Here is a 22,369-nt window from a genome sequence, read left to right as displayed (position 1 = left end):
TTGTTCAGCTCATCTGCTCAATCTAGAGTTCCAAAGTATTGAAATGCGAAGAAAAACTAGATGAATGAACTAGATAGAAGTTTTTAGAGCATGTAGGGACTGTAAAAGGTTATTTTAATAAGTATTTGAAGGATGAATTCACTCAGAACATAATATGATGAGTGATGCAAAAAAGGTTTAATGTTAATGAGATATTTGAAAAACCTAATTTAAAATATGTCACAAGTTGATGCCTTCAAATACATATTAAAATAAGCAATAATTCAATATGTCAAAAATATGCCAAAAAACAAAGTTTAACCAAGGTGTTGGATATTATTGATGTCTAATGATTGGATGAAAAAGTTGCTGAGGAAGTCTATAATAATCTGCTGTCAGCTGCTCAAACAAGCTATCACCTTTTTTTAAAAGAATTTATTCTCGTTTCAACTTATCATTCTGTTTTGTGGTTCTTTGGTATATCATGTGATCATTTTGTTTTGTGGTATATCATGTGATCATTCTGTTCAAAATTCTTTGTTTATTCTTGTTTATTTATTCTTGTTCCAATTCATCATGCTGTGGTATATCATGTGATCATTCTGTTCTGTGGTATATCATGTGATTATTCTTTATGCTATATAGATAATTATTCTTTTTTTTTCTGAGAAAATTCAGCCCTTTAAAATTTTCCTCCTGTTGTGTTTTCCTGATTTATAAGATTTACAACTTCTTAACTTTTTATCAACTACTTTCCTGCTCTTCATTTATCTTTGTAACTTTTTTTAATAACTCTAAACTCAAACAGGAAAATAGGTTTGAATTTATTTGTATGAAAAAGTCTAAATTTGTCTTTTAATTGATATTTTATATTTTCAATAAAAAATTTGTAATCAAATTAAGTCTAGATTTATGAAAAGTACATTAATTTATAAAATAATTTTTTTTTTCATTTAAAGAAGCTTTTGAGTAACTGCTTACAAGTTGAGCATATCAAACAATGTACCACTATTGCTCTAGGGTTACAGGAAAATTTAAAAGGTATTTTATATTTATAGATGTACACCTGGTCATTATTGTCCATATGGAAGCTCAATGCAAATACCATGCATGTCGGGTACCTATCAAGACCAATATTACAGTGTTTCATGCAATTTATGTCCAGAAGGATACTTTTGTAATGGGATTATTTTAAATAGTACTGATTGTTTGGTAGGAGTACAATTACCTGAAGTTTGTCCTAGGGGTTATTATTGTCCGCCTGGTATGAAAACAGGAAATGAACATGGTTGTCCTGCTGGTATGTCCTTTTTAAAAAAAAAAAGAAATGTAATACTGTTATGTTATAAATTTAATGCCTTACAGAAAGTGTTTACTTAAAATGTATTTAATTTTTTTGTTTTTAGCAAATTATGTGTAATGCATATAGCTTTTTCAAATACAACTGCATTTTAAGATTCTTTTCTTAGGTGCATATGGAGATCGCAGTGGTCTTACTAATGCAAGTGAATGTGCACCTTGCCCTAAAGGTAAATATTGTGGAAAATCTTCCCTAGATATGTGGAGCGGTGATTGTGCAGCAGGGTACTTATGCATTCAATCTGCACAAAGCTCAACTCCGACAGATGGTGTCACTGGAGTTATTTGTCCTAAAGGTACACCTCTTTTTAAAACACTTGTAAATAAACTTTGAAGATTATTTACTTATATAATTATTTATTTTATTTAAGTTTATATGAATGCATTTATTAGACAGTAACTAATTTTGTTTTTAGAGACATTTATTTTTGACACAAAATTGTATAAAGTTGTATAAACAATTATAAAAAGTAGTTATAAGTAATAAATACTTATAATTATGTATTTAATGGCTGTAATAATTTTTAAATATATATTTATAGGATTTTACTGCCCTTCAGGATCGAATCAATCTATTCCTTGCCCACCAGGTACATATAGTCCAACTTTGGGACTTAAAAATATTAATGAGTGCTTAGGTTGTCCACCTGGGCAATTTTGCAGTGATTATGGAATGAACATAACATCTGGAAACTGCAGTGAAGGTTACTACTGCACTATGAATAGTTCATTATTTAAACCTCTGAATGATTTTACAGGTGAATTTTTATTCTTTTTTTTCTTAGTATTTAAATTTATGCATTATTAAAATTATTAATTATTTAAATTTATGCATATTAAAATTATTAATTATTTAAATTTATGCATATTAAAATTATTAATTATTTAAATTTATGCATATTAAAATTATTAATTATTTAAATTTATGCATATTAAAATTACTTTCATTTTAATTACTTTTTTCCTAATTTTTAAGTTTATTAATTATAAAAACTTATTTTTTAAAATATTTATGTTTATCTTTGATTTATTTTTTCTTATTATTTTTAGTTGTATAATTATCTAAAGCACGAGATTAAAAAAAATGAAAAAGAAAAACTAATGAGTATAAAAATACTTTTAGTTTCAAAACTTTTTTTTATTACTAAAAAATATTTGTATCCGTTGAGCACAATAAAATTCAGCACTCTTTAATAGTTATTTACTCAAAAAACAAATTTTTTTAGTTTTTTTGCACACAAAAGCTAATGTGATGTTGTTTGACTGCAATGGTAATAAGTATGGGTTGTTATTGTTATCAGATTAAATGAGCAAACAAATAATTTAGCAAATTAGATTTACACATATCTAAAAATAATTTTTTTTTTTCAAAATTCTGCATTGAAATGATGTTGCAGGTGTTTCTCAATCCTCAAGTTGCAGGTGTTTCTCAATCCTCAAATTTATTTTTTGCTGATATAAAGACTCAATCTGTTGAAAGAGGAAATGAATATAAGAAGTATTAAAGATAAATACAAAGCAATATCATTTGCCAAATACTAAAAAGCATGGCATCCATTACTCCAAGAAGTCTCTAGAACGGTATGAAAAAAATGGAATTTATAGCAAAAGAAGCAAACCCTCCATATTATTGTGAGCAGCGAGTTATTGAAATTTGTTGTTCAATTATAAAAGGAGTTTTATTAAAAAGCAAGAAATTTTCTTCACCTAAAAAAATTAGCTTCACATAAGGAAAAATGAAAGAAAAAAAGCTCGAAGCAAGATATGAAGCAGATGATATCAAGTGCTCGCAAAAATACTTGGTTCCTATCTAAGCATCCTATAAAAAATTTAAGAAATGATCGGATTAAAGGGATCCTAAAGTGCCGAGACAAGTTGTGTTCATATTAAAGAGAATGATAAAAAAAAAGTTTGGGTTGATTTTTTTTAAGTAAAACAAAATATTAAATGTATACCAAGCAAAACTAACTTTGTTGTTTTTGCCGTATTCATGTTATCCAGTTGCTTTAAGTCTTTAAAATATACGCTGCAATCTACAGATTTAATAATTTATTTAAGCGCGTTTAATTCCAAAGAGTTTTAGTGTATGACGTCATTGTGGAATTTCGATCAGATTTTATTTATATTTTTTCATTACAGATTATTAAAGAATTTGTTAGTTATGATTATATAAAAGATTTTTTTTTTTTATCATAACAGAATTTCTTAAGTTATTTTATTTTCTAAATTTCTTGAAGTTCGTATTAAAAATATGAATAAAATATTTCAGATATTTTTAGCTTGTCTATTTCTATAAATTATTTTTGTGTTATATTTATTGTTATTGAATGATTATTATCCTTATTAAGATTCTGTTAAAAAAATTATTTTGTATTAATTAATGTTTATATAATGTTTATATAACATAAATTTGATTAACAGCATTTATTTGCTAAACTTTTCATTGGGTACGAGTATTCTTGAAATTCTTATTTAATCATGCGAAAATATATTTAATGAAATTTATTATGTAAAACATGTATTGCTTATTTTATTCTATTTTTAAAATTGAACAATTGTTGGTCAAGATTGCAAAAAAGTGTGGCATTATCGAGTCAATTTTAAAATTGCTATCATTTAATGAAAAACTTTTTATTGTCAATTTTGTTAGTTTTTTGGTTTGTAATCTAAGAGACAGGTTTTAATGCAAATGCCAAATACCATATATAAATTAGGATAAATTGGGAATATTAAATATAATATGTTTTTTAACGTGCACTGCAACACATTGACAGTTTTAATCGCCATCTGTTTTGAATTATTGCAAAAAACATTAATTATTGCTTTAGTTAATAAATAGCTGTCTGTAAATTTGTGAAGCGTAAAATTTGTAAATATTTTTTAACTAAAAATTAAAGAATTTGGCAAATATCTCTAATAAATGATGTCATTTACCAAAATTATTTATTAATTAAAAAGTTAAGAATTTGTAAAATGTCATTTTGATGACATTTTACAAAAATGTCATAGTGATAAACAGCTTAGGTTAACTAGAAAAAAAGTTTACATTATTTACATAAAAAGTCAAAAGATTCAGAATATACAATAAGGTGATCAATGTCTTTTTTGTACATTTTTAAAAACTTTTTAAAACTTGAATTATTATATTTTATCAGAAAGTTGACTTAAGTTGCATTTTAGTCTTGTCATACATAAAAATGGAGTTATTTAATTTTGTCAAAATCTAGTTTGTAAAGTTTTATTGCACACATTTTGAGTGTATTTAAGAGTGTATCATAAAAATTTTAATTTTATTTGGTTCTCGTGCTCTATAAAAAAATATTCTTTTGTTTAGCTTCCTATAAAATTTATAGGAAAGTCATACAATTGATGATAAACACATTTTTTTAAAAACAATTAAAACAAAAACAAATATTTATTCAAAAAAAAAAAGTTTGATTTAAAAAAAAAAAGTTTAACAATGACACCATATACTAAAACTCTTTAGAATTAAGCGTGCTTGAATAAATTATAAAGTCTGTAGATTGCAGTGTATATTTTAAAGATTTAAAGCAACTGGCTAATACAGAGACGGCAAGCTTTGAGTAAAACAACAAAGTTAGTTTTTTTTGGTATACATTTATTATTTTGTTTTACTCAAAAAAATTCAGCCCAAACATTTTTTTTATCATTCTCTTTAATATGAACACAACTTGTCTCGGCACTTTCGGATCTCTTTAACAATTAAAGGGTACTGAATTTCATTGTATTCAACAATACATAACTGGTGATGGTGCCTATTAACTTCTGCACATCTGTTGTTTTACTTTCTTGCTTATGGCTGACCATGTATTCAGTAAACCATGTACTGAATTAGCAATCTGGCCTGTTTTATGCAAGTGTTTTCTGCCAATATCAAATGGAATTGTAGAACAAATGGAATTGTTGGCAATTCAGTGAATTAAGCTTTTTTAGTACAAAGTTAACTTTTCTCAATTTTTACCACTCTAATGTTTCCTTAGTGTAGTGGTATGAATATAAGTCAGTTTAAAACAATATCTATTGTGTGATCAAATGAGTGGCAAAAGTCACTTTTTAAGACACTCTTTTTATAACAGAATATAAAATTCTGATGTCAAAGTTGATGACATCACAAAAACTCTACTCTTACAACCTCAACTACAAATTACTTGTCACAAGAACAATTTTTTACTTATCCACAAATTTGTATTTCTACTTGTTCCCTACACCATTATGAAAACTTGAATTATAATATTTTATAAGAAAGTTGACTTAAGTTGTATTTTAGTCTCATCATACGTAAAAATGGAGTTATTTAATTTTGTCAAAATCTGGTATGTAAAGTTTTAACGCACACATTTTGGCAGTGAAACTTTGTTGGTCAGAATAGTTTGAGTATTTAATTGCTCATAAACTCTTTGAATTGTAGTACTTCTTCACTTTCCTTAACAAAAAGTTGGAAACTTTGTATTTTTTAGCTTTTTCTCTATTAGTCAAACCTGTATTTCTTTCAAAAGAATAATAATTCTTATTTATTACTAATTTATTGTTGAAAAAAATGATTCTAGTTCTTTAGCTTATTTAATGAACAAATGCTTCTAATATCTTTTTATAACCCTTCCAACAGTAGATATAGGAATTCCAATATCTTATGAGGCATGTTTCATGATTTTTTTTCTATTTTCTACAATCTTCAATGACATTTTAAATTTGTTTTTGTTTTTTTTTTATGTTTTTTGAAAACTACTATCATTATTTGAGTAAAATATTGTCATTGATTTTTAATGTGTTAATAATTTATTTAAAAGTTTCTGTTTCTCTTTATTTTTGATCTCATGCTTATTATTAAAGTTCAACAAAAATGAAAGAGGGGGTTTTCTTTTATATATTTAAAAACCTTTATTTATTTATTAAGGTGGTGTTTGTCCAATTGCACATTACTGTCCATCTGGCACAAGTGTTCCTTATTCCTGTCTGCCTGGTTATTACATGAATACAACACAAGCAAGTAAATGTAATAATTGTCCAGAAGGGTTTTTTTGTGTGAATCAAGTTAAACCTGAATTATGTTTACCTGGTATCTTTTTAATTTAATTTTGTCCTATAATAGTTAATAATAATTATATAATTATTTTATACTATGCATGTCATGTTTCATACCATTATTTTAAAATATTTATTGTCTTTCTTAAGGATTTTATTGCGAGTCTACAACCGGATACAATTTGCTTCCTTGTCCAACAGGTACATATAGTGGAGATTATGGTCTCAGTTCAAAGTCACAGTGCAAATTTTGTGATCCTGGAAAATATTGTAGCTACTTAAATTCAACATCTCCAACAGGGTATTGCGCCAACGGATTTTACTGTTTAAATGGAAGTGATACTTCAACACCATCAGGTGGCAATAAAGGAGTTGCCGGTATTTGCCCACCAGGTTCGTATTGCCCAGCAGGAAATGCATCATCTCCTATCTTATGTCCCATCGGAACATTTAAAAATACTACTTATGGGGGTGATTTATCTGCATGCTCTGCTTGTTTGCCTGGATATTACTGTGCACAAGCTGGACTTTCATTTCCTACTGGTTTTTGTCACGCAGGATTTTATTGTAAACAAGGTGCTCAAGTTGCAAATCCTCTGACCCTTGATCCTAACTATGGACCATGTCCTATGGGCTATTTTTGTCCTAATGGGACTTCTTCTCCATTTAAATGCAAAGCTGGGACTTATAACAATTTACTGCAACAGGAGTCTTGTTTTTCTTGTCCTCCTGGCTATTTTTGTGGTAATGCTTCTATTATTTACTCAGACTGTCCAGCAGGTTATTATTGTCCAAATAGGTATACATAAATGTGTAGCTTTTATTTTCCAAATTTGTAATATTTAAAGTGTATATACTATAGTTCTTCTCACACTTGTATTATTATATTAGCACTTTAGATCCATTTCAATATCCATGTCCTAAAGGAACTTATAAAAATTTTACACGCGGGTCATCCATAGATGATTGCAAACCTTGTCCGTCAGGTATGTACTGTAATAGATTTGGTTTAGACAAACCTTCTGGATTTTGTGATGGTGGTTGGTTTTGTAGCGGTGGTTCATGGTCGAATCAACCTTTTGGAAATGAATTATATAACAACACTTGGAACTGTCCACTTTTCAACATTGGTAAATTTTCTGTTTTCTTAAAGTTATTTTAAAGAATTATAATTTTTTAAAAAGATTTATTAAAGTTATAAAAAGTTAAATATTATAATATTAGTTTTTAAAAAACTAAGCTCCATATTATAAATTGATGTCTGTTTAGGTGGAATGTGCAAGAAAGGTAGTTACTGTCCTACTGGATCTTCTTTCCCTATTCCATGTGATCCTGGCTATTATTGCAAAGATGATAATTTGTCTAATGTATCTGGAATTTGCTCAGCAGGGTACTACTGTAATGGTAGTTCTATAGATGAACAACCTGTTAATAAATCATATGGTGATATTTGTTCACCTGGTTATTACTGTGAAATTGGTAGTCGTGCACCTAAGCCATGCGATGCTGGGTACTTTGGTCCTGGGTTTGCAAATAAGAATAGCAGCAGTTGTTTATCATGTATGAATTATAGCTTTTTAAGTTTGGTTTCTCTTTGTATTTTATTAAATATAGATAGAACTCATCAATTTTGTGGACATACTGAGTTCAGTAATCTATCTTGTGAACAGTTGCTCTCTATTTAGAAGGTCTAAATAGAGAAGTGAGAAGTTTTGTGTTCATGAATAATTTATTATAATAAACTATATGCTTTATTGTAAATAGGTGTGACATCAAATTTTAGTGTACAAATCAGAATATTTTTCTAGTGTGCTCAAAAGTAGTCATTTTCATTCAAAGCTTAACATAGATTACATCTGAGATCATGTGCTCAACTTAAATATTATTTTTGAGCTCTTTAGTTAAAAGTTTGGCACACTACTGATCATGAAAATGTTGTCATGTCTACTGATCATGAAAATGTTGTCAACACCATTGTTTAATTAATTTTTTTGTTACTTGGTTGATTAATTTCTGTTATATGTACTTATATAGTATACTTAGTTTATACATTATTTGATTAAATATGATAGCCCTTTTTTTAACATTAATTGTTAGCAAATATATTTTTAGGCCTTGCTGGAATGTACTGTTTACAACCAGGTTTACCGTATCCTACAGGAAGCTGTTTTAAAGGGTACTACTGTCCCCCTGGAGAAATTTATCCCAATCCTTTTGGTAAGCTTTGTCAACCAGGGCATTATTGTCCAATTGCAAGCAAGGAACAAAATGTTTGTAAACCTGGATTTTATCAGCCACATGCCGGTATGGAAGAATGCATAGAATGTCCTTCTGGATTCTATTGTGATCCTACATTATTAAATATAGGAGAAAATAATTCCAGCCAAGGTGTTGTAACTCCAACAGTTTGTCCTCCAGGTTATTTTTGCCCCAACGGAACCATTACTTTTAAGGCTTTTCCATGCACAAAAGGTTATTTTAGCAACCAATCTCAATTATCTAGTCAAGATCAATGCTACCCTTGTACTCCTGGCTATTATTGTGATAAAGAAGCATTAACATCACCTGCAGGAAAATGCTTTGCAGGATTTTATTGTAACATTAAAGCAATTGTTCCAAATCCAAATAATGTTTCTGAAGGTGGTGGGCCATGTAATAAAGGTTTTTACTGTGAATCTGGCTTTTCCATTCAGTTTCCTTGTCCAAAAGGAACTTATGGAAATAGAATCCAACTTACTAATTTAACTGAATGCATAGATTGTGATGTAGGAATGTATTGTGATGCACCAGGAATAACATCTCCAAAAGGAGCTTGTTCGCCTGGCTATTTTTGTTTGAGAAGATCAACTGAATATGCACCAATGAATAAGTCTTATGGGGATATATGTCCTCAAGGATACTACTGTCTTCTTGGTACATCTTATGCTTGCCCTCCTGGAACATACAATAATAAAACTGGTGCTTCTCAGTCAGCAGATTGTCAACCTTGTGATGGTGGATTTTACTGTAGCGGATTTGCAAATGTGCTTCCTGATGGATTATGTAACAAAGGTTATTATTGCAGTCAAGCATCATATAGTTCAACTCCATTGAGGTTTGCAAATGAGACATACAATTACACTACTTGTCCAATATACAGTATTAATCAAACAGGTGGGTTTTGTAAAAAAGGAAAATACTGTCCTGAAGGATCTATATACCCCAAAGATTGTGATAGAGGTAAGTACTGTGATTTAGATGGCTTGGCTTTACCTACTGGAAATTGCTCTTCAGGTTATTACTGTGATTTAAACTCTTTATCACCAACATCTATTGAATGTCAGACAGGATATTACTGTCCTGAAGGAACACCATTTGAAATTCAATGTCCTATTGGTACATTTAATCCTTTTACAAAACAATCTGAATTAGCAAACTGTCTATACTGCACAGCTGGCTTTTTTTGTCCTTATCCTGGTATGTCAAACACTTCATTTCTCTGTTCTCAAGGTTTTTATTGTCCATCGGGATCAGTCACTAATAGTGCTTTTGAATGCCCTCTTGGTTGTTATTGTCCAACAGGAAGTGGACAACCATTACCCTGTCCTGCAGGTAATAGTGTGTATTGTACATATTAATGTATTTTATATTAATCTAATATTGAAAACTAAATTATTTTTTTTTTAAATGGGCACCATTAAGTTTTTTTACTTGGAAACAGAAATAACAAATATCTTGAACTGGTCAGAATATTTTCTATGCTTTCAGTCTTTTTCAGTATTTTTTCTTTTTAATTTTTAAATAATTAAAATGTATGTTAGGTCAATTTCAAAATATGACTGGTATGTATGAATGTCAAGATTGCCCAGAAGGTTATGCATGTGATCCAACTTCTCAAAATGTTAGTGGAGTAATTAAGCCTTCCTTATGTATTCCTGGCTATTACTGCCCTCCTAAAGCACAGCACATACAACAATACCCTTGTCCGCCAGGAACTTACAGTAACACAATGGGTTTAACATCAATAAATAGTTGTTTTCCATGTACTCCTGGTTTTTACTGCTATGGGTATGGTAATACAAATGTTACAGGAGAATGCAGCCCAGGTAGTTTATTTTGTTTTGTTTAATTTATTATCTTAGTTAGAATTTTTAACTATTATCATTGATTTAAATAGTAATTTAAAATAGTTATAAATTATTATAGCATAATTGTACGGTTATGGTTAGTTGTATAATTATGTTACAATTGAATTTTATTTACATCTATACATTTATATTACTTTTAATTCTTTCAGGATATTATTGTATAATTAAGTCAAATACTTCAATGCCTATTGATGGCACTATGGGTGATGTGTGCCCTCTTGGAATGTTTTGCCCTAAGGGTTCAACTCAAGGACAGCCTTGTCCAATTGGTAATAATTAAGTTTATTTTTATGAACGTCTTTTTTTTATTTTATTCACTTTTCCAAGGTCTTGTGGTATACTTAATTGTATTAAATATTACTTATTGTGTCATAGCATAAATTAGTTTCAGTAGAAAAGATTTAGTTTTTTTTCTAGGTTTTAATTATGTAAAATTTTATGAATTGTGTTTATTAATTTTGAGTTTCTTATTTTGATAATTGTGAAAATCGAAGGTAAAAACAACAAAGTTAAATTTTTTGTTCAAAAAGTTCAAAATAATGAAATTGTTAAAATAAGCATTTCAATTTAATTGAAATATTTATTTTAACATTTTTTTAACAACAGGTTTAATGTGCCGGTTTCGAGGATAAGACCCAGATTTTTATGAATGAGCATTAAAACACTCAAAGCCTCTTATACTAAAGTTATAGATATTCTCTCAAGGTAAGGTAACAACCTTGATGAGAATCTGGTATTATACTACTTAATTTATTAATTTTGCTTTAACACTTTTAACATTTTTTTAAACATTTTTCACTATTTACGCGCACTCCACTCCACATTATGTATTACATCATTTCTAAGTTTTAGGAGTTTTAGATTAAAGTACGCTTCACTCTTAAGACAATTTTATGTTATTATTATTTTATAATCTTAATTTATTTATATTATCATTTTATATTCTTAAGTTTTTTCTGCCGAGTAATTATAATTCCCCGTTTTTTCCGCAAATTTATCAAGCTATTTTTTCTTAAGCCCTTTAAGGTCTTTATGAAACACTTATCTCTTGAGCCTACTTCACCTTAGTCCAGTTTTTAAGTCTGTTATAAAATACTGTTCCTCGTAATAATATTCCACACTTAAGTTTTTAATAACAAACTAATCTCTTAAGGTAAGTTTACCTTATGCCTAATTTACACTTAAAGGTTTTAGTCGATTTTTCACTGAGACTTTTGGTCTATTTATACTACTTTATATACTGTTTGAGCCTATTTTACACTATTCAATATATATATATATATATATATATATATATATATATATATATATATATATATATATATATATATATATATATTGGGACTAGGAAGGTATAACTATTTTCAATACTATACTATTGCAGTATAGTATGGTTTTGACACTTCTTTTATTTTAATAATTTTTTTTTTTTTTACTCGACTAGATTATTTATTTACTAGTCGAGAAGGAAACATCGTAATAGCAGAGCTAACCAAGACAAGTTCCCTTCATACCAAAGTACTACTTATACCCTGAGTAGGTGGAGCCGGGATTTGAACCTGCAATCTTGCTGCTACGGCCAATAATTAATCCCAACTTTTTAGTAGCACTTTAACCAACTGAGCTATTCCGGCATTTTTTTTATCAGAAATGCACAACTAGAAAAGGATTTTCTGATTAATTTTGCAGTTTTTCTATATTTAACATTTATCATCATAGATTTTTCTTACATTTACTGGTACAGATAAATCTTTAGATGTTTTTTTCTTGTTGGTTATTATTTTGGATTGCTATCTTTTTCATTTTATTACAATTGATGCTTGTCTTTTTTTTCTGATGAGTTATTGTCAGCTTGTTGACAGTTGTCAAACTAGTGCAGCTTAAGAGTTTTTAGTTGATAATAAGTTGCAGCTTAATACAGAGTTTTTAATTAATAATAAGTTGCAGCTTAATACATAGTTTTTAGTTAATAATAAGTTGCAGCTTAATACATAGTTTTTAGTTAATAGTTTAGTTGCAGCTTAATACATAGTTTTTAGTTAATAATAAGTTGCAGCTTAATACATAGTTTTTAGTTAATAATAAGTTGCAGCTTAATACAGAGTTTTTAGTTGATAACAAGTTGATAACAAGTTGCACAGTCAAATTCTAAGTGAGTTGTTTAGCTCACTTTTAACTCTTTAGCAATGTACAGTAATAAAGTAACATAAAAAACTAGTTGTTTATTATAGATATATCATAAGTTTCATAAACATTTTGTTTTTTAACGCTTTGCTTTTTTTTAATCATTGTGTTTTAATCATTGTATTTTAATCATTTAGTTTAACACTTGACATGCGGTATGCGGTAGTGGTGTAGTGGTAGAACTTCATTTCATTTCTTCGTGCAGCGGTCTTGTTTATCAAGGTTCGTGTTTCGGAGTTATAGAGAGGGTCATAACCACAGCTAAGTAGCTTCCTTGACTGTAGTGGCCTTCTTGGCCTTGGGGAGGTGAATTAACATTTAAAAAATTTTTTTTTTGCCTTGTTATTGATAACTGCTGTATCAAGCTATAATGATAAAGTATAAGATTTTTAGAAACATTTTCATTCCATCTTATATGATAAATTTTTGATGATTGGGTGTGCTAAATGATATCGTTCCAAGTACATTAAATAGGTTAAAAAAATACTAACTTAATATACTTCAATCCATAGCATGTTAATATAAAGCATTGTTAAAAATACAGTTATAAATCCTTAACTATTGGAAATATTATTACAATACAAAAATAATTTATTTTTCATGAACATTTTTTTTAAAGGAACATTTAGCAATGCAACTAAACTGCAGCAATCTACGGACTGTGCTCCTTGCTTAGCTGGTTGGTATTGCCCATCTACAGGTTTAAAGAACCCATTTAAGCCATGTCAATCTGGTTATTGGTGCATTAAGGGGTCAATTACATCAACGCCAGAAAATGAAACTTATGGTATAGGATGTCCAAAAGGAGCATATTGTCCAGAGGGTACTTCTTCACCAATAAATTGTCCATTAGGAACTTATCAACCAAACTACAAAATGTCTGATATTAACAACTGTTTATGTAAGTTTTTGAATTTGAACAATAATATTCTTTAGATACTATGTGTTTGTTAACTTGTTTATGGATTATTTTTTTATTTTTTTCCTTTTTTTTAAGTTTTCACTAAAAGAAAGTTTAAAAATTAAACAAAATTAAAAATATTTAATTTTTAATACTAAATTCCTTGTATTGATTTTTAGCTTGTGAACCTGGTTATTATTGTGGTAGCCCTGGTCTTTACAATATGTCGGGTAAATGTATGGATGGGTATTTTTGCTCTGGTGGAGCTATGTCACCAAACTTTAATGGTAGCATTTGTCCTATTGGTTCATTTTGTTTGAGAGGTTCAGCTTTTCCTATTCCTTGTCCTAATGGAACATACACAAACTTTACTGGTAAGTATTTTTGTATGCAAAAGATTATACTTTGCGAGATATAAAGCAGCCATGAGCACCCATGGCAAAGTGATTAGCGCCTCAGAAGCTAGAGATTCGTGCTTCAACACCGTCTCTGGACAAGTTTTATAACATTAGTAACTTCCTTTCAAATGCTCTTCCGCGGTGCTTTGTGATATGATTTTAAGGACTTCTTGAGGCACCTAATATATATAAAAATTAATTAAAAAACTAATTAGTGAGAATTTTTTAATGGTTTTATTAAATGTAAAATAAATACTTATATGTGTATATGTGTATGCATATACATGTATACAAAAATGTATACATATAAGTGTGTACATGCAAGGTAATATTTTTGTATATGTAAGTGTATATGTGTATACAAAAATATATGTGTTTATACTCAAGGGAATTTGTGAGTAGTGTTTATATTCAAGGGAGTTTGTGTGTACACAGGGTATAGAAAAAAACAAAATCTGCTTTATCAATTTATATTGAATTCACTAGTTCAGAATAATTTAATACTTATAAGGTGAGAGAAAAAAAGTAAATATTTACAAAAAATATATAGGAATGTGGTTAATTGATAGAGAAACAAGCATAGGTTTCTATTACCAGAAATGTTGCAGGATTTGATCTTAAGATCTTTTTTAACTCTTTTTTTTTTCTTTTTTTTTTAGTTAAAAATATTATTATTCAAAATTTTTTTAGAATTGTTATGTTAAAATTTTTTATTGATAATAATTTTTTTTATTTTAAGGTTCAAATAAATGTCTCCAGTGTCCAGCAGGTTATATGTGTACTCGTCAAATAGCAGCAGATCCATGCATAATAGGTTATTATTGTCTTGAAGGAACAGGTTTCAATATTATTCCTTGTCCTTCTGGAACGTTTGGTTCACGTGTAGGTCTTTCTGATATCGCACAGTGCACAAATTGTACAGCAGGTTCTTACTGTCAAGGAACTGGTAATAGCCAGCCAACTGGTCAGTGTGACCCAGGCTACTGGTGCTTAAATGGTGTTGATAATAAAGCACCTGTAGATAGCTTAGATCATTCTGGAATTGGAGGGAGATGTTTTTTGGGTCATGAATGTCCAGGAAATACATCATTTCCATTGCCATGTCCACCAGGATATTTTTCAGATATTATCGGGCTAAGTGCATGCAAACTCTGTCCTGCAGGTAAATTTTAACTTAATTAGTTAGTTAGCATTTTAAAACTTTTGTTTTAAAGAGTTTTTTAAAGAGTTAGTAGATAATGTTATATAATTATTTAATTTACTAGTGAGACAGGACAAGATTTTGCATATGTGGTGGTGACTTTAAATTGGTAGACGTTGCAGTATTGATAGATTATTTTGTAATAATCTATCAATACTGCAACATCTACCAATTTTTGTAATAAAAAGCAATAGGTTGGCAGTGATTATGATGAATTGATTATGATAAATATGTAAAGACTGAAGTTATTCATTGGTGTTGATACTGATAGCTTAATTTTTTTGTTAAAATTATTTTAAAAATTAATGAATCCAAGTTTGTCAAATTTTTAACTTATCTATTTTCTACTAGTTTTATTTGTATAATTACAAGTTTTGGTATTTTATAGTGTCAAACTTTTTTACAAGTTTGACACTATAAAATATGTCTTTTTATGCAGGAAAGTATTGTAATGGCTCAACAATAATTCCAAGTGATTGCCCTATGGGTCATTATTGTCCAAGTGGAACACAATACTCAATGCAATACAAATGTCCACCTGGTACCTTCAACAATAAAAGTGGATCATTGAATATAAAAGCATGTGTTATCTGTCCTCCTTCAATGTATTGTGAAGGTTATGGAAATGTTATGCCCTCTGGTTTATGTTCAGAAGGTTATTACTGTAAATTTGGAGCAATTGCTGCTACTCCTTTAAATTTAGGTTTGCTAAATGCAAGTAGTTTATATGAGAATGCTTCTTGTTATCATCCTTTTGATTGTGTTTGTCCTGCATGGAATATAACTGCAAGTAAGTTTTATTTTTAAGTAATTAAATAAGTGTTTGTACAAAGTTTTTCTTTTAATTTTATTTGTTTTATTATAACTTTTTAATTTTATTTTAAAATAATGTTATTACATTATTGTTATTAGTAAATTATAACGTAATTGAATTAAATAGTAATTACACTGTATAAATATGAAAGTAGTATTATTGAAAATAAAATAAAATCTGTACACTGTACACATACAATATGTGTAAAAGATCTGATAAAAGATATTTTAAGCTCACTAATGGGTTTTACTAAAATCTGTTCAAATTTTAAGACCATTGTTATAGTCTAGCATTTTTAAAAGTATTCTTTTAATTTTTTATAAATTTTTTTAGATAATATATGTCCTCTTGGGTATATCTGTCCTGCTGGCTCAATAAATCCTATTATTTGCCCTTCTGGAAAGTTTTGTGATCAAATTGGACTTGCTATGCCCTCCGGAAACTGTACTGCTGGATTTTATTGCCAATCTGGTTCAGTAACTCCTACAGAGTTTGAATGTCCTTCTGGTCATTTTTGTCTTGAAGGAGTTTCCATACCTGAGCCATGTTCTAAAGGAACATATTATCCTGGTGTAAAAAATTCTCTCCAAAGCAATTGTATTAATTGTACAGCTGGCTATTATTGTGAAATAAGTGGTTTGGCTACAGTAAGCGGAAAATGTGCATCTAAGTAATTTTTTTTTCCACATTTTATTGTCTCAATTAAGTTATTTTGATTTGGTAATATTTATTTAATTTTTTTTTTCCAATTTTAGGTATTACTGCCCAGGAGGTCAGTCAACTAGTACTCCAATTGAATACCAATGTACTTTGGGTCATTATTGTCCAATTGGTTCAGAAACTCCAGTTTCTTGTCAAAATGGAACTTTTCAAAATCAAACTACACAAGACAAATGCATAACATGTCCTCCAGGTTCTTATTGTGACCCTTCAGAAGGTCCTGTAGTTTTACCTAAACCTTGTCCGATGGGATATTATTGTCCTGCTGGCACATCATATAAAAAAACATTTCCCTGTCCTTCTGGAACATTTGGACCCAAAGAAGGATATTCTAAAATTGAAGATTGCAAATATTGTACACCTGGAATGTATTGTGATAGACCTGGGTTGTTTTCACCATCTGGTTTTTGCAATGAGGGATTTTATTGTTTTATGGGATCAAATTCATCAGAGCCTATAAATCAAATTCTTGCATTAGATTGGAATTTTAATTACTACAATGACCTATGCCCTAAAGGTTATTACTGTAATAATGCAACATCTACTCCACAACCATGTTTGGCTGGTTACTACTCAGATGAAAGAGGTGTAAAGTATGAGAAAGATTGCAAAGAATGTCCTCCAGGAAAGTATTGTTACTCTGTTGGAGCTGGAGAATTGGTAAACCCACCAGACTGTTCAGCAGGATATGTATGCAAAAGAGCTTCACCTGTTTCTACACCAGTTAATATTTCACTAAGTATTGGATATCCTTGTCCTAAAGGCCACTACTGTCCAGAAGGTAAACTTCTACTTTGCTTTTTGTTCTAATAATCAAGCTCTTTAATAACAAAAAATTAATAGTCTTTTATTTGTTTTAGGTGTTGGGTAGGTTGTTATAGAAACTGTGTTCAAATTTTAAAAATGTAGTTTAAAAAAAAGCAAATAAAAAATAAAATATTATTTATTTTAAAATTTCTAATAGTTTTTATTTATTTAAAGGATCTTCTATTGAATTGACTTGCATGCCAGGTACTTATCAAGATAACTTAGGTCAATCAGTATGTAAACCTTGTGATCCTTCATTTATGTGTATGGGTTATCAAGTTGTAACTCCAGTTTTGTGCCAACCAGGTTATTATTGTCCAGGAGGAGAGGCTATAAAATGTCCACCAGGAACTTTTAGTAATGCTACAGGAATTAAATCAGTAAACTTATGTATGAAATGTACTCGTGGTAAGTATTGTTCAGGATATGGACTAATAGAACCAACTGGTCCTTGTGCTTCCAGTTTTTTTTGTGAAGGAGGAGCTTCTACTCCAGTTCCTGTTGCAGACAGCATTTTTCCTAGAAATGGTCCTTGTCCTATGGGTTATTACTGCACTATGGGAACTGAGGAACCAGAACAATGTCCATCAGGTACTTTTAGAAATACAACTGGTGCTGCAAACATTAATGAGTGTTATCCCTGCAAACCTGGTTCATTTTGTGAAACTGATGGACTTATTAAACCTTCTGGACTTTGTGCAGCAGGTTGGTATTGTCCTCCAAATCAGTCTGAATCAAAGCCATCAAACTATACATGTCCAGAAGGTCATTATTGCCCAGAAGGTGCTGCTTATCCTATAGACTGCGAACCAGGTTGTTAAATAACTTTTTATGAGTTATATTTTTAAAATAAGTATTGAAAAATGCTTGTTGGACAAGCTTTTACTTTTATTCAATCTTCTTTTTTTAGCCTTCAATTTTTATATTATCTTTTATTTCTCTAATCTTTATATTATTTGTATATTATTTTATCTTTATCTTATCTTTTTTTTTTTTGATTTTTCTTCAATATTTCATATCAATAGTTTTAATCCTAGTATTTATCTCTTTAATTTCTTATCTCTTTATATTATTACACATCTTAACTCTCTTGTTATTTTTATATGGTCTTTTCTTTTTTTTTATCTTTGCTGTTTACATTTTATAGTCTTTTATTTATTTTAATGTTTTGTAGTTTTAAGATTTTTTAAATTAGTTTATATTTATTCAATAGTTGTATTAATTGTCCATGTTTTGTTTAATTGTAAGGAACCTATCAGCCCTCGCGAATGCAGAGTTCTTGTTTTGACTGCCCAGCTGGATATTACTGTCCAAATCGTGTATCAACACTTATTCCTTGTCCATCAAGATTTTATTGTTTGAAAAGAACAGAAATACCTGAAATATGCCCAAATGGAACATTCAGTTATGACAACGACACAGGTCTTCAGAAATCTGAACAGTGTCGACCCTGCATTTCTGGACATTTTTGTTACTTAGGTAGTTGTTATTTTTTTTTTTTTTAATTTTATAATACATAATAACATCATATAGTTTCAAATTATACTTATGTGAATATTGTTTTATAATTTTTTTTAACATGATCATCTTTATTAAAGACACTCAAATTTGACAAATACTTCTTAAGATGGTTTAAATGTTTTTTTCAATAATTTTGTTTCTAAATACCTGTTTAACAAGTTGCATTATAGTTTCATCAGGGTTTTTTTTAAAGCAACATAAAATTATGTCCAATGGTTTTAAAGCAACATAAAATTATGTCCAATGGTTTTAAAGCATAAAATTCATTTTTGTCATCAAACTAATTTTTAGATAAATAAAATAAAACATCCGATCAAAGTTACTTATACTTGTGTTTGCCGTTCATGAATTTCAATAGTTCTACTCTATTTTATTTTTGAATAGTATTAATGATAATATTTGGTTGAAGTTAATTACCATTCCTTATTGGTGATTTAAAAAGACCAATTTAAAAAAACTTAGATTTAAAATTACTTTTTATAAAAAATTTAGATTTAAAATTACTATTTATAAAAAAATGTTTCAATTTTAATGATCTGCTGGTTATATAATGACAGTATTTTTACATTACTGTTCCCACTTTTTAATTTCTTTCCAAACACTTTGCAGGGTTTTTTACATGGTAAATCATTTTAACTCTAGCAATAGATCAAGAATGCCATCTGCGGCATCTTTTATGGATTTTTCTAAAGCATTTGACAGAGTTCAACATAGAACCCTTTATATCATACAATTCAAAATTGTATTTTATGGTAATAAACGGTATAAAATGGGTTCTTAAATGGGTTGAGTCCTTTTTATCAAATAGAAGGCAAAGAGTTGTTTTTGGAGACATTACTTCTACATGGCTTAGTGTTTCAAGTGGTGTATCTTAAGGCTCACTTCTAGCGCTAAAATTGTTTTTAATCTCAATGATCTTTCAAATAAACTAAAAAATAAATGCAAGTTCGATCCTGACTATTGTTTTCAAAATATTCAGTGATAACAGTTGTAATATTCTACAGAATGACCTAAATTTTGTTTTTATTTAGTGCAATATCTGGAGAATGGAATTAAATATAGAAAAATATAAATTTATGCATGTCACTAGAAGAATAAAAATTTATCAAAAACATTGCATTTCTGATTATCAATTAAGTATTGTTGAATATGAAAATGTGTTGTGTTAAAAAAAGATATGAAATAGGTCTTATCCAACGAATTTTTATTTTTAAACTGAGATAGCAAATTAAATTGAATTGTTATATGTTTTACTAGCATGCCCTTATCTTGAAAATGATTCTGCTATTTAAAATCCATTTTTAAAAAAGTATTAATCTTATCCAACAATTAAAATGTAGAGCAGTGAGACTGATTCAGATATTCTCCAAGCTACTTTGAAGAATGAATGAAGAAATATTAAAAAGACTGAATTTAACAACCTTATTAATGACAAGAGAAAAATGTGACTTAATTTTTTTTTTTATGCATTAATAATTTTTATCAGCCTAATATATGGCATCTAATAATATATAATATATGGATTAGATGGAAGTGTCTGCGAATATATCCATAATCAAAGATACATTTCTGAGAACAGTAGACACTCAATTGTAAAAAATTATTTTACCAATTTCGTCATTCCAATATGTAACAATATACCATTCGATGTCGAATAAATTAAATCAGTATTGAACTTTAAAAAAAAACTGAACTTATAATGATGTACTTTATTGTGGCTTAAAATGTTAAACTTTTTTAAACTTGCTCTAAAAGTGATTTGCTACTCATTGAGCTCACCGCAGCAATAAAGTAAAATAAATAAAAACAATAATAATAACTTTTTACTACAAAATTACTTACCTTATAAATAATATTATTAAGGCAACTAAATCAAAAATATGTTAATAATAATAATAATAATAATAATAATAATAATGAAAATGCTAAATTTTTACTGAGCTTCATAAATACCTACACTCCTTTTTTTATCATATCAGAATATTTGGCATTTAGTTGACTGAATTCTTGAAATTAGTAAAAATTAGTTTAAAAAAAAAGTTTTTCTCTAAAAATAAAAGATGTTTAAATATTATAAAATATAGTTGATAATAAAATAAATTTTTGTTTCTTCTATTTTAAATAAATACTTTTTTTAGATAAGTAATTCACTTTAAAATTTTTAATGATTAAAAAATAAATTTTTTTTTCAGGAAGCATCATTGGATTATGTGCGAGTGGCTTTATTTGCTTATCAGGTAGTTCATCTCCAACCCCAGATTTAATGATAGGCCCTAACATAAATGTTGGCCCATGTCCACCTGGATATTACTGTCCTTATGGGTCTGTAGCTCCTTTACCATGTCCAGAAGGCACTTTTAAATCAAGTTTCGGAGGTGTAGGCAATATTTCAGACTGTCTTGCATGTCCTGCTGGCCAACAGTGTTTTCAAGGTATGCTCAAAATAATAATTAAGTTCTTTATTACTGAAAAATATTTATGTTCTTGATTGTCTTTTAAAAAAAAATTTCAATGCATACAATGTACTAATGTATAAATTTTATTAAAAATAAATGCTTTTTTTCAGTGAAAATGAAAGTCATTAGTATAGCAAGGTCATTAATTCATTAATGCAAACTTTGTTTTCGAATTGTTCACTGCTCTCTTGCTTAAAGTTTTTTCATCCGGATTATTAAAATAATCTGGATCATGTAGATTAAAGTTTTTTTTTATCTGGATTATAATATTGAAAGTAAGATTAAGATTAACAGAACTTTTACATTATATGTTAAAGTTTTTAATGTTATACATTAGAGTTTTTAATGTTGTATGTTAAAGTTTTTAATGTTAAATATTAAAGTTTTTAATGTTATGTGTTAAAGTTTTTTAATGTTATATGTTAAAGTTTTTAATGTTATATATTAAAGTTTTTTATGTTATATGTTAAACTTTTTAATGTTATATGTTAAAGTTTTTAATGTTATATGTTAAAGTTTTTAATGTTATATATTAAAGTTTTTAATGTTATATGTTTAAGTTTTTCAATGTGATATTATACATTAAAGTTTTTTAATGTGATATTATATGTTAAAGTTTTTCAATGTGATATTATATGTTAAAGTTTTTCTATGTGGTATTATATTTATATTAAAGCATTAAAAATATGAAACACAAGAAACATGTTTTATCCTTATGTTCTATAATTTATTAAAGCATTAAAAGTATGAAATACTAAGTATTATGTATTAAAAAAATTCAAAACAAAGCCTGCAATATGCTGAACAGAAAATTTAACTAGGATTTTATTAGTTGAATAAAATGCCAAATAAGTTATGA

The 22,369-nt window shown here is 28.3% G+C and overlaps 1 protein-coding gene across 1 annotated transcript in view; it reads left to right on the top strand.

Annotated features, from left to right (window-relative positions):
• LOC100200478 (uncharacterized) overlaps window positions 1-22,369 on the top strand; it is a 157,007-nt gene that overhangs the window by 89,950 nt on the left and 44,688 nt on the right. Inside the window, exons 56-74 of the mRNA XM_065788338.1 lie at window positions 1,038-1,279; window positions 1,449-1,634; window positions 1,881-2,096; window positions 6,254-6,415; window positions 6,532-7,180; window positions 7,273-7,511; window positions 7,651-7,941; window positions 8,494-9,972; window positions 10,182-10,466; window positions 10,658-10,777; window positions 13,312-13,593; window positions 13,773-13,967; window positions 14,731-15,153; window positions 15,632-15,982; window positions 16,340-16,676; window positions 16,762-17,507; window positions 17,708-18,346; window positions 18,782-19,012; window positions 21,247-21,486. Coding sequence (XP_065644410.1) covers window positions 1,038-1,279; window positions 1,449-1,634; window positions 1,881-2,096; window positions 6,254-6,415; window positions 6,532-7,180; window positions 7,273-7,511; window positions 7,651-7,941; window positions 8,494-9,972; window positions 10,182-10,466; window positions 10,658-10,777; window positions 13,312-13,593; window positions 13,773-13,967; window positions 14,731-15,153; window positions 15,632-15,982; window positions 16,340-16,676; window positions 16,762-17,507; window positions 17,708-18,346; window positions 18,782-19,012; window positions 21,247-21,486 — 7,313 coding nt within the window. The remainder of the gene's footprint in view (window positions 1-1,037; window positions 1,280-1,448; window positions 1,635-1,880; window positions 2,097-6,253; window positions 6,416-6,531; window positions 7,181-7,272; window positions 7,512-7,650; window positions 7,942-8,493; window positions 9,973-10,181; window positions 10,467-10,657; window positions 10,778-13,311; window positions 13,594-13,772; window positions 13,968-14,730; window positions 15,154-15,631; window positions 15,983-16,339; window positions 16,677-16,761; window positions 17,508-17,707; window positions 18,347-18,781; window positions 19,013-21,246; window positions 21,487-22,369) is intronic.

This window comes from Hydra vulgaris, chromosome 01, assembly GCF_038396675.1.
Source record: "Hydra vulgaris chromosome 01, alternate assembly HydraT2T_AEP".
Lineage (NCBI taxonomy): Eukaryota > Metazoa > Cnidaria > Hydrozoa > Anthoathecata > Hydridae > Hydra > Hydra vulgaris.
Note: the sequence above shows the minus strand (reverse complement) of the source record. Positions and strands in the feature narration are given on the sequence as shown.